General features: G+C 43.7%; 1 protein-coding gene across 24 annotated transcripts in view; it reads left to right on the top strand.

Annotated features, from left to right (window-relative positions):
* TTLL5 (tubulin tyrosine ligase like 5) overlaps positions 1–13,592 on the top strand; it is a 222,163-nt gene that overhangs the window by 14,252 nt on the left and 194,319 nt on the right. For 23 of the 24 annotated variants that reach the window (XR_010601104.1, XR_010601105.1, XR_010601106.1 and 20 more), the window contains exons 8-9: positions 915–984; positions 1,316–1,400. The exons of the other annotated variant lie outside the window; for it this stretch is intronic. Coding sequence is in view for 14 of the 23 variants with exons in the window: in XM_065595548.1 (XP_065451620.1) it covers positions 915–984; positions 1,316–1,400 (155 nt within the window). In the remaining 9 variants the exon portion in view is untranslated. The remainder of the gene's footprint in view (positions 1–914; positions 985–1,315; positions 1,401–13,592) is intronic. 24 annotated transcript variants of the gene reach the window in all.

The following is a 13,592-nucleotide window of genomic DNA, read 5'->3' on the forward strand; positions in this document are numbered from 1 at the left end:
AAACTGGGACAAGAATCTGTTAACCAATCTGAACCATTTTTAGTGGCAAGGGGCAGAAAGAGGGATTTACAGACTGTGAAGAGTAAGTCTCCTGAAGAGGTTGCTTCCTGCAAGCTACACAGCTTCCCTCCCCAATCAGTGACCTGTGCCTGTGATGCTGAAAAGCGTATCTGGTTGCCCAGGGCTTTGTGCATTTGTCATAGAGCTATAATGGGGAGCTTCCTATCGTGAGTTCCATGTCAGTACAGCAGCCTCACTGCTGTCTGATGCTGGGATAAGGGGAGCTCAGCTAGGCAGGGTGAGTAGTTGGGTAACAGTTCTGGAGCTGGCCACAGAGATTGAAGATGTGAGGAGGTCATCTCCCCCACTCTTGGCTCTCTCCTTCCATATGCTGGAGACCCTCGAAATTAAGATCTTGGCACAGGAAGTCCTTCTATTCCTGGATCTGCCTCCACCAATAGCCAGTCCTGGATGCCTGAGAAGAAAGCAAGCCCCCTAATCCTGTGCTTGGTCAATATATCTAACATCAATCACAGTAGTAGGAAGTCAATGTGACTGTCATTTCTGAGACTTCCAGCCCCTAGCCTGTTGTGTATAATTGCTGTGTAGCTGTTAAACAGCTTTTGAGACCAATTCAGGAGGACACTTACATGTGTGATTTTTAAATTTATATATTATGTGTAAAGCACTTTGGGATCTCTGGGGTGGCAGGTTCTTTGGAAATGTAATAACACCCTGATTAAGTTTCTGATCCGGGTCTAATTACCCTAAATACCCTGTTACTGGCCAGGCTTTCCCCTAGCAGCAGCTGCAATAGCACAGAGTGACTTTACAATGGAAAGGTTCTTGGTAAAATCAGCCCTTGGTTTCGTGGTTTCTTCACTCTTGGACTGATGCTGTGTCTTGTTCTGTAGCCAAACCAGATTTCCCTGGAAGAGAATATCCTCGTGTCCCGCTACATCAACAACCCCCTGCTCATAGATGGTGAGTGTGTAGGAATTGACTTCTTCCTCTGAGTTTCCTGACCGGATGGTCTCAGCAGCCTATGTATAGCTATTTGGGCTGCCACACCGCCTTTGATAGGTAAATCTCTCCAGCACCCTAGAACTATGGTTGGGGGGGTGGGGGTGTAAGAGATTCTTCAAACCCAGGCTCTGAACATCAAGTCAGCAGAAGCTGATAGACTCTGCTGTCTATTTTATACCTCCATCGCTCTCAGAAGGATCTGTTGCTCCCCCCCCCCTCAGCTGGGTTCAGATTCTAGTGGCTCTTGGGAAGTATTTGTGGTCACTGATTCCTGCTAATCCTCTTCCAGATTTCAAATTCGATGTGCGCCTGTATGTACTGGTGACGTCCTATGATCCACTTGTTGCCTACCTCTACGAGGAAGGACTAGCCAGGTAGGATGCACACACTTTCCCTCAAGGCAGTTGAACCTGAAGCTCTAGGATCAAGAGAGCTTCTCCCTACCCTTGCCATGTTCATCTTTGATTCAGAGGCATGCCTCAAAGTTTTAGTTGTAGGTATTTAGTGATGCTGGTGTGTTTTTTCTCCCCACTGCTCCCATGCCTTAGACTGCATTAGAGTAACTGATTTTAATGACGTGGTTATGGGAGGGAAAAAGCCTTGATAAAGCGAATTCTTGGAGTGATTGTCCACACAGATTCCATTTTTGGTGCATGTGCACCCTGTGCACTTGAGATCAGATTCTTTTTGGCTAGTGTCAATTGGGGCCATGCCTGGTCCCTAAGTACCCTTCCCCCAACTACCCCCAGGCAAAGTGGACCCAATCATCTCTCAGTTCCTTCTTGCTATCCATGGAGCCCCAGCACTGTCTGCTTCTCTTGAGCAGTCTGATTCACCTTCGATTTTAGGATTAGCTCATTTGTGAGCAAGAATTAGTTGTTTCCTTTTGCCAGTTGGTGCATGTAAGAATATAAGAGGCCATACTGGGTCAGATCAAAGGTCCATCCAGCCCAGTATCCTGTCTACCGACAGTGGCCAATGCCAGGTGCCCCAGAGGGAGTGAACCTAACAGGCAATGATCAAGTGATTTCTCTCCTGCCATCCATCTCCACCCTCTGACAGAGGCTAGGGACACCATTCCTTACCCATCCTGGCTAATAACCATTAATGGACTTAACCTCCATGAATTTATCTAGTTCTCCTTTAAACCCTGTTATAATCCTAGCCTTCACTGTGTGAAGATGAACTTCCTTTTACTTGTTTTAAACCTGCTGCCCATTAATTTCATTTGGTGGCCCTAGTTCTTATTATGGGAACAAGTAAATAACTTTTCCTTACTCAATTTCTCCACACCACTCATGATTTTATATACCGCTATCATCTCTCTCCTTAGTCTCCTCTTTTCCCAGCTGAAAAGTCCTAGCCTCTTTAATCTCTCCTCATATGGGACCCATTCCAAACTCCTAATCATTTTAGTTGCCCTTCTCTGGACCTTTTCTAATGCCAGTATATCTTTTTTGAGATGAGGAGACCACATCTGTACACAGTATTCAAGATGTGGGTGTACCATGGATTTATATAAGGTCAATAAGATATTCTCCGTCTTATTTTCTATCCTTTTTTAATGATTCCTAATATCCTGTTTGCTTTTTTGACTGCTGCTGTACACTGCATGGACATCTTCAGAGAACTATCCACGATGACTCCAAGATCTCTTTCCTGATTTGTTGTAACTAAATTAGCCCCCATCATGTTGTATGTATAGTTGGGGTTATTTTTTCCAATGTGCATTACTTTACATTTATCCACATTAAATTTCATTTGCCATGTTGTTGCCCAATCACTTAGTTTTGTGAGATCTTTTTGAAGTTCTTCACAGTCTGCTTTGGTCTTAACTATCTTGAGCAGTTTAGTATCATCTGCAAACTTTGTCACCTCACAGTTTACCCCTTTCTTGAGATCATTTATGAATAAGTTGAATAGGATTGGTCCTAGGACTGACCCTTGGGAAACACCACTAGTTGCCCCTCTCCATTCTGAAAATTTACTATTTATTCCTACCCTTTGTTCCCTGTCTTTTAACCAGTTCTCATTCCATGAAAGGATCTTCCCTCTTATCCCATGACAACTTAATTTTTGTAAGAGCCTTTGGTGAGGGATCTTGTCAAAGGCTTTCTGGAAAGTACACTATGTCCACTGGATCCCCTGTGTCCACATGTTTGTTGACCTCTTCAAAGAACTCTAATAGATTAGTAAGACATGATTTCCCTTTACAGAAGCCATGTTGACTTTTGCCCAACAATTTATGTTGTTGTATGTGTCTGACAATTTTATTCTTTACTATTGTTTCAACTAATTTGCCCGGTACTGACGTTAGATTTACCGGTCTGTAATTGCCGGGATCACCTCTAGAGCCCTTTTTAAATATTGGTGTGACATTAGCTATCTTCCAGTCATTGGGTACAGAAGCTGATTTTAAAGGACAGGTTACAAACCATAGTTAAGAGTTCTGAAATTTCACATTTGAGTTCTTTCAGAACTCTTGGATGAATACCATCTGGTCCTGGTGACTTGTTACTATTAAGTTTATCAATTAATTCCAAAACCTCCTCTAGTGACACTTCAGTCTGTGACAATTCCTCAGGTTTGTCACCTACAAAGGACGGCTCAGGTTTGGGAATCTCCCTAACATCCTCAGCCGTGAAGACTGAAGCAAAGAATTCATGTAGTTTCTCCGCAATGACTTTATCGTTTTTAAGTACTCCTTTTGTATCTCAATCATTCAGGAGCCCCACTGGTTGTTTACAGGCTTCCTGCTTCTAATGTACTTAAAAACATTTTGTTATTACCTTTTGAGTTTTTGGCTAGCTGTTCTTCAAACTCCTTTTTGGCTTTTCTTATTACATTTTTACACTTACTTTGGCAGTGTTTATGCTCCTTTCCATTTATCTCACTAGGATTTGACTTCCACTTTTAAAAAGATGCCTTTTTATCTCACTGCATCCTTTACATGGTTGTTAAGCCATGGTGGCTCTTTTTTAGTTCTTTTACTGTGGGTGGTTTTTTTTTTTTTTTTAATTTGGGGTATACATTTAAGTTGGGCCTCTATTATGGTGTCTTTGAAAAGTGTCCATGCAGCTTGCAGGGATTTCACTCTAGTCACTGTACCTTTTTAATTTAACTAACCTCATTTTTTGCATAGTTCTCCTTTCTGAAATTAAACGCCACAGTGTTGGGCTGTTGAGGTGTTCTTCCCACCACAGGAATGTTAAATGTTATGTTATGGTCATGATTTCCAAGTGGTCCTGTTACAGTTACCTCTTGGACCAGATCCTGCACTCCACTCAGGACTAAATTTATAATTGCCTCTCCCCTTGTGGGTTCCTGTACCAGCTGCTCCAAGAAGCAGTCATTTAAATTACTGAGAAATTTTGTCTCTGCTCTTCTTCCTGAGGTGATGTAGCCAGTCAATATGGAGATAATTGAAATCCCCCACTATTACTGAGTTCTTTATTTTGATAGCCTCTCTAATCTCCCTTTTTTCATTGTCACTATCACTATCACTGTCCTGGTCAGGTGGTCGATAATAGATCCCTACTGTTATATTCTTATAAGAGTATGGAATTGCTGTCCATAGAGATTCTCAAAAAGAGCAGGAGTACTTGTGGCACCTTAGAGACTAACAAATTTATTAGAGCATAAGCTTTCGTGGGCTACGACCCACTTCTTCGGATGCATATGCAGCCCACGAAAGCTTGTGTTCTAATAAATTTGTTAGTCTCTAAGGTGCCACAAGTACTCCTGTTCTTTTTGAGGATACAGACTAACACGGCTGCTACCCTGAAACCTGTCATAGAGATTCTATGGAACATGTGGATTCATTTAAGATTTACTTCATTTGATTTCTACATTTTCTTTGACATATAGTGCCACCTTTCCCCCCGCACAATCTGTTCTGTCCTTCTGATATTATTTTGTACCCCAGAATGATTGTGCCCCATTGATTTGTGTTCACTCCACCAGGTCTCTGTGATGCCTATTATATCAATATCCTCCTTTAACACGAGGTACTCTAGTTCACCCATCTTATTATTTAGACTTCTAGCATTTGTGTACAAGCACTTTAAAAACTTGTCACTGTTTGTCTGCCCTCTTCTAATGTGTCATTCTTTTTTATGTGAATGTTTCTCGTCTGATCTGGCCCATACTTTATCCTCTTCCGTCCTCTCCTCCTGACTTAAAACCTAGAGAATCTCTATCAATAGACTCTCCTCTAAGAGAAGTCTCTGTCCGATTCACGTGCTCTTCTGCAGCAATCGGCTGTACGTGTATATTATTTAAAAAAGGCAACAAGAAATATTGTGGATTTTGTCACTTAAGCTTAATTCCTCCCCCTCCCCCCCAGCTGCTCTTAATGCCTACCCCATTTAGGGGTTTTTAGATGGTGGCAAAGGCTAACGTCACCAAGGTTTAAGACCTGTCCCTTGTGTGACAGTCGATCAGTGATGGATGCTGTCCGTGCCCAATGTGCCTTAGGGAAGGACACATTGTTGAATGTTTTTCTGTGTGGTGTTTACTTCTCCAGGTGTACCCAGACAGTGAGTGACTGAGGTGAGGCTGAAGTTTTTCCTGCTGAGAAGTCAGTGCAGGCTTCCTCAGACTCTCTGCAATACCTTCGGAGAAGCCTCAATGTGTGGGTCTGTCCATCTCCCTCAGTTGCACTCCCAGGCCACTTCCTCTGAAAGGTCTCATTTGTCTACCAGTACATCAGTGTTGATGTCTGGTAGAGGCAGGAAGCAGCATTGTTCTAGCAATGACCCCAGACACAAGTTGGGCCTCCTGCTGGTGCCAGGGAAGGGAAATCATCCCCTCAACTTCCTTCTCCCCTTTGGATTGCTCAGGGGAAGTTAGAGAAAATCTAGATGATATTCAGTTAGAGGAGCTAAGAACACATCGTCACAGGGAGCTCTCGTCCTGGTATCATTGATGTGCCCTCTTCCCCACTCTCCTTCCTGCACTGATCATACTGGATCCCCTGGGATATTCAGCCCTATTTCTGAAAGCCAGCATTCCCCACTGTATCCAGAGCTAGGTCTCCCTCACTGAAGAGACAAATTCAGTTTCCACAGATGAGTTGAGTTCTAAATCTGCTGGAGAGGCAAGAGGAGAAGAATGGAGAAGAACCGCATTCTCCTGAGCAGGAGCATCATATCCCAGCTCCAATGTTGTCCTGCCCTGATGAGGCAGTGACTGTACCTTCACTGGCTTCAGAGGATTAATTCATTGTCTTCCAGGACCTGATAAAACAGATGGCTGATACCCTGTATGTCGCTCTAGAGACTGTAGAAGAGAATCATAGAAATGTAAGCCTATAAGGATCTCGATAGGTCCTAGTCAAGTCACCTGCCCAGAGGCAGGACTAAGTAAACTCTTGGATATACTTGATCTAACTTGAGGAAAATTGGCTGTGCCAGTCTGCTGTAACATGCCAGATAGGTATTGCAGACACCAGCTTTTGTCTACTAATTTCAAGAAAGCAGACAAAAGATATGCCTCTGAATATTTTTATTAGCATCTCATACCTGGCACTCTTGTGGTACAAGCTGTATTGGAGAGAACAAAACAGTAAGTCCTACAAAATACCCATGTGAGAGGACCCCACAAAAGCTCAACCTTGTTGGTTGAAAGCCTACAAATGCAAGAAGCAAACTACCAAGCACTACTCCCAAAATAAGATTTTTTTTTTTAACTTGGACAACTATCCAATTTGATGGATAAATTACCCAAGAAGCATTAGGAGGAACCACAATCTCTTATGGCTGATGGCCAGTTAACTGCTCAAACATCTCTGCAGGCTGCATTGAATGTGTCTGACAAGAGGTGCAAACAATGGCCACCCTAATATCCATGAAGAGCTCATCATAACTTCAGCCCTCAAGGATCCCAAGGGAGGTCTAAGCAGTAATAGAGAGCTTCCTTCAAATGGGAGGTCATCTATTTAGCAGTGGCACTGATAAGGCACTAAATACTTGGAAGGATTCCAGGCAACTCTATGCTCTTTGGGGGTCTGGCCCATCCCCTAAAACAGTGTCTCTTAACCTTTCCAGACTAATGGATCCCTTTCAGGAGTCTGATTTTTGTCTTGCATACACCAAGTTTCACCTCACTTAAACTACTTGCTTATAAAATCTCTTCTAAAAAGACAAAAGTTTCACAGCACACTATTACTGAAAAATTGCTTATTTCTTATTTTTACCATATAATTATAAAATAAACCAATTGGAATATAAAATATTGTATATACTTTTCACTGTATAGTGTATATAGAGCCAGTATAAATAAGCCATTGTCTGCATGAAATTTTAGTTTGTACTGACTTCGCTAGTGTTTTCTATGTAGCCTGTTGTAAAACTAGGCAAATATCTAGAGGAGGCGTTGTACTCCCTGGGAAAACCTCTGCGTACACCCAGGCATATGCATACCCTGGTTGAGAACCACTGCCCTAAAAGAAAGCAATGCAAGCAACAGCCATACCTCAGGAAGTGTTTCTCAATGCAGTATTATTGCCAATCTCCATGATTTGTCTGAGCCTCCAAGGAAGATGTAGAGATTTCATTGGTGGTAACCCATTGGCTCCTACTCAGCTGCCCTGAAGTCTGGGGCTTTGAATGGGCAGCAGGTCTAAGGGTTTTTACTAAATGCCTGTCATTAGTGGCAGTTCATCTAAGGAGACAAGAATCCAGGTACGCCTTTACCTGGACAATTGGCTAATTCAAGGAAGATCACCACCACAGGTGACTTAGCAAAGACAATCCTGAAATTCTCCATCTCTCCAGGTTTCAAAATTAACAGAGTGAAATCCTCAGATTCCAACTCAGACCGTAAACTTCACATGAGCAATGTTGGACTCCAAATGAGTGAGGGCTTACCTTCCATAGCAAAGATTTCATAAAATATTAGACCACCCGATCAGATTTAGGCCCCCCCCCCAACACCACAGATGAGGATGTCTGAGGCTTCTAGGGCACATAGCCATTTACACTTATAATCACACAGTATGCCAGACTACAGCATCTGTCATAAACGCACAGCTAAGGGTAGCATAAAATCCCTTCTAACCCTTTAAAAGGGTTAATCTCTCCTTTACCTGTGAAGGGTTACGAAGCTCAAATAACCTGGTTGGCACCTGACCAAAAGGACCAATAAGGGGAGAAGATACTTTCAAATCTGTAGGGAAAGGTTTTTGTTTTGGGTTCCTTTGTTCTCTCTAGGTCAGCGAAGAACCAAGGCAGGGAAAATACATCTCCCTAAGCCATATCTGAAAATAAGCATCTACTATACAGAAATAGTAAGTAATAGCAAGGAAATGCATTGGATTATATTTCGTTTTAGCTTGTGAATTTTCCCTGTGCTAGGAGGGAGGTTTATCCCTGTTTTTGTAACTTTAAAGTTTTGCCTAGAGGGGAAATCCTCTGTGTTTTGAATCTGATTACCCTGTAAATTACCTTCCATCCTGATTTTACAGAAGTCCTTCTTTTATTTTTCTTTATAATAAAGTTCTGTTTTTTAAGAATCTGATTGGGTTTTTAGAGTCCTAAAAATCCAAGGGTCAGGTCTGTGCTCACCTTGGTCACTGTAAAGCCTTCCCAGGAAAGGAGGTGAAGGGGCTTGGGGATATTTTGGGGAAACAGGAACTCCAAGTGGTTCTTTTCCTGAATCTTTGTCTAACTCGGTGGTGGTGGCAGCAGTACTCATCCAAGGACAAGGAAGGATTTGTGCCTTGGGGAAGTTTTTAACCTAAGCTGGTAGAAATAAGCTTAGGGGAGTCTTTCATGTGGATCCCCACATCTGTACCCCAGAGTTCAAAGTGGGGAGTGAACCCTGACAGCATCGATCTAGGCAGGAAATGGCTGAGATCCGTAGCTCTCCAGCAGACACCGCATGGACATGATCATCGTGGTCCCACAAGAATTGTCAAACTGATGAACAGAACCACTTTAGATATGCAGTGGAGTTCCATTATCTCTCTTCCAACAAAGATGTTGGTAACTGATGCCTTCATTCAGGAAGGCCTCCTCTTGAGCCATTGAAAAGTCAAGGACTATGGTCTCCTCAGGAAGCAAGTCTGCACACAAACAGTTTAGAGGTCAGGGCAATCTCCCTGGCATGCAGCTTTTTCTGTCCCTTCTTAATGTCTGTCAGCACATGAATTGCTGATTTTAACACCACAGCAATATCCTATATCAGTGGCTCTCAACCTTTTGAGACTACTGTACCCCTTTCAGGAGTCTCATTTGTCTTGCATACCCCCACATTTCACCTCACTTAAAATACTTGCTTACAAAATCAGACATAAAAATACAAAAGTGTCACAGCACACTATTACTGAAACTGCGTACTCTCATTTTTACCATATAATTATAAAATCAATTGGAATATAAATATTGTACTTAATCTGTGTATACTATATAGAGCAGTATAAACAAGTCATTGTCTCGTATGCAATTTTAGTTTGTACTGACTTCGCTAATGCTTTCTATGTAGCCTGTTGTAAAATGAGGCAAATATCTAGAGGAGTTGATGTACCCTCAGAAGACCAGTGTACCCCCTGGGGTACACATACCCCAGCTTGAGAACCACTGCCTTTTATCAGGTAGGTAAGGGGATAGCAAGATTATCCCCTACTCTTTCAAGAAGCCATATTACTATGGGGAATGATGCATTCTGTGTCAGATCTCATTGGTAGTTCTGCATCTTTTGGGTCTTCAGAACACCCTGGTAGACCAGCTCAGCAGGGTCCTTTCCAAAAAACCACAATTGGTCTTTCAAAGACTCAGTTCTGCATAACATCTTTTGCAAATGGGGTTTCCTAGAAGTATACCTATTGTGGCTTGTTGCAAACAAATGTCAAATTGTGTTGGGGGACGGGAGGGAGAAACTCCACAGATGCCTTCCTCAACTTGTGGACAGCAGGCTACTGTGTGCCTTTCCACCAATTCCAATGATACTAAGGATCTTGAAGAAACTGAGGCAGGATGCTGCTTGCATCGTAACCCCAGCATGGCCCAAACAATTCTCGTACTGAGATCTGGTGAATCTGTCAACACAACCACAGAACCTATTTACCATCTATAGTCTTCCAGAGCAATGGTTGGATTCTGCACCCATATCCAGTATCCGTACACCTGACTACCTGGGTACTGGGTGAAGGAATCCTGCTGAGAGAAGCTGTTCTGCTCAGGTTCAGAATGTTCTGCTGAGAGCAGGAAATCTTTGACCAGACTTAATCTTTCATTTAGCTGTATATTTTTCTATATGAGCTTCTCAGTACCAGCTTTCTCCCTGAAGGCACTAGTCTTTGCTTCAGGGCTAGCAGCTAGTCCAGAATTGCTATCTGGACTTTCCATCAGCTCCATAAGAGTCCCTCTGACAGCAGTATCTGCAAATTGCTCTCCTATCTGTGGCCACACTGTTTTCCACACTCTCCGTTACTGAAGGTTCTCATGCATGTTTTTCCCACGTTTGAGAGCCCTGTCCTCCATGGGACCTTAATATGGCATGGCAGGGTTGATGTGTCCCCTCTGAGTCTTTAGCAAGCTTTTAACAGCTGGCTGCTAGGAAAATGGTTTTCATTAACATTACCTCAGCTAGGAGAGATGGGGAGATTCAGGCTTGTATGTCAGATCTCCTGTATGAAGTATTTTGCAAGGCAGGGTTCTCCTTAGACCTTACTCTGTTTCTGCCCAGTGTTGTCTGAGTTCTGTGTAAATCAGTCCATTCACCTCTTTATTCTTCCTTAAGCCTTACTTTAACCTGAGTAAAGCAAAACTTCACACACTAGATGTACTGAGGGCATTGTCTTTCTATTTGGATAGAACTAAGACATTTGGCAACACATACGCGCTACTTGTTGCATTTGCTGACAATCAAAGGGTGACCTTTATCTACTCAGAGGTTATCCAAGTGGGTCTCGCAGTGTAAGAACTTGGTGTGGGTTAGCCAGGCTATATCAGAGCTCTTTCCACTAGGGCTCAAGCAGCTTACATTGCTTGTTTGAGTAATATTCCCATACCTGATCTAGCATGGGTCTCCAGACTGAATGCCAATTTTGGTAGGATTGTCCTGCAGTCACTATTCAAGCAGGACTCCTACCCGCCTCTAAGCAAATAGACAGTTGCTTGTTAGTCACCATGAGTGGAATCTGTTGGCAATTGCTCAAAGAATGGCTACTTGTCGCACAGCAACTGTGGCTCTTTGAGATGTGTTGTCCATACAGATTTCTCAGCTTGCCCTCATCTGCTAATGGGGAGTTCTAGCTTCAATGTATTGGTGAAGAATTGAGGCAGTTGGGTCCATTCAGCCATTTGTGCCCCTAGATGGGGAGGTTGCACGGGCACAGGCATGACCACCAGATGGACACCGCTGGCCAAAAAAAATCTGACTAGAGCACATGTGGTGCATGGGCACCAAGAGTGGAATCTGTGCAGACAGCACATCTTAAACTAGCTACTGTAGGGTAAGCACCTGTACTTTCTCTGCCCCCACAGCCACACCTTGTATCCTTTTTTAGAAGGGGCTAATGTTAGTGGAGGCCAATCTGTCTGGTGTGGGTCATTGTGGAGGATCTGCATGCTACTCTCAAAGGCCAGGTCTCTTGTAAACATATACACCTCTACCCTGATATAGTGCGACCCGATATAACACGAATTCAGATATAATGCAGTAAAGCAGTGCGGAGGGGCGGGGCTGCGCACTCCGGTGGATTCAAAGCAAGTTCGATATAACGCGGTTTCACCTATAACGCGGTAAGATTTTTTTTTTGGCTCCCGAGGACAGCGTTATATCGAGGTAGAGATGTAGTTCCATCAGCTATAGGATACCTGATGCATGATTACGGAATTGGTGCCAAAGGTAAAATCAGAAGCACATCCCTGGGAGTGTCGCCTGAGGTCAGGGAATTAGCCTGACCCCTGGTAGAGTGACCCATAGCTCTGCTGCTGCCCCACAGTTGATAGCTGACAGTGGGGCTTATGTGCAGTTCTTTTAAATCACAAGAATAAGCCTACTCCTATCAGCTTCCTCAATGAATCTTCAACCACCTCCTCCCCCCACAAATCTCCAGGGCTGGTGAGTAGGTGGAGCAGGTGATGGCAATCCCCCAGGATATATCTAGCAATTGGATGGAGCAGAAACAGTGTCAGTCATATAATGGGGGCTAAGGATCGGGGAATGTGAGAGATTAGATCAGGGGTAGGCAACCTATGGCATGCATGCCAAAGGCAGCACACGAGCTGATTTTCAGTGGCACTCACACTGCCCAGGTCCTGGCCTCCGGTCCGGGGGGCTCTGCATTTTAATTTAATTTTAAATGAAGCTTCTTAAACATTTTAAAAACCTTATTTACTTTACATACAACAATAGTTTAGTTATATATTATAGACTTATAGAAAGAGACCTTCTAAAAACATTAAAATGTATTACTGGCACGCAAAATCTTAAATTAGAGTGAATAAATGAAGACTCCTGAAAGGTTGCCGACCCCTGGCTAGATGTGGCCTCCAGGTGGCACTAGCAACCTCTGTTTCCAGTGTCTTGTGATGTTTTTCCCCCTTGCCCTGGATTTGTGTGCCTGGACACAGAGGATCCTGTAGCTCCAGGTTCTTGTTTGTCTCTCTGGTGTCGTATAAATGCCTAGAGAGAACCATTTAAGGGCTTACGGACTATTGGTGCCTCAGATTGTGAAGGAGAAGGGTTCAACACTTGTGGCAATGAATGGAGGCTGGTTTTCCTCCCCCATTGTAGAAGCTGCAGTGTTTAGGGGTGGAAACGGGGGGTGGCAGAGCTCCTGGGAGGTCTGGGGAGTGATATGTGGTGAAAGCATAGTGTGTCACAGTGGACATAGCATAGATGTAGTGGGGGTGAGGGCTTTGTGCATGTGGAGGCCAGGTTTAGGGACCTCCCTTGCTGATCGGAGTACTGACATTGCACCTGTATTCTGCACTTGTATTCCCAAAACCTGGCTAGTCTCCAAAACGTGACTTGTATTTACCTGTATTTGCTCCCTTGCCAGCTTCTGCTGTATCCCACTGAAAGCTAGTGTGCAGCTCATGCCATGCCTCAGGGAGCCCCAGTGGCTGGTGCCTGGGTCATTCAGTAGAGCTGATGCCTCTTGGCAGAGAAGAGGTACTGATAATAGAACATGTGGAGGCCCCCATAGATCATAGGACATGATGATTTTTCTTGACGTGAGGAGGGACTAAATAGCATGCATCAGCTGATGCCTGTTTGCCTGAGTAGAAACCTCCCTGCGTCTGGCTTCCAGGGTACACCCTGACTTGACATGAGGTGATCTGGGTTTGGAAGTGAGGTTCTGGAACAGAGGAAATAGGTTTAGGCTCTGATGCTGCATTGTTGTGTGTTCCCATCTATGTGGAATGGCAGGAGGTGGGGCATAGGAAAGCTCCCATAGGCAGCAGTGATGAAGCAGAGATCCAATGATGAAGCCTTTTGGGTTATTCAGGCTTTTGAACCTTCTCAGAAGTTCTGAATGCAGCTGTTCCATTTGCACTGTTGAAGTCCTGTTTTCTTGCTTTGAGAAGTGAGTGTTGGGCAGAATTCAGGATGCC

This window comes from Chrysemys picta, chromosome 4 (genome assembly GCF_011386835.1).
Source record: "Chrysemys picta bellii isolate R12L10 chromosome 4, ASM1138683v2, whole genome shotgun sequence".
In the NCBI taxonomy this organism is placed as follows: Eukaryota; Metazoa; Chordata; order Testudines; family Emydidae; genus Chrysemys; species Chrysemys picta.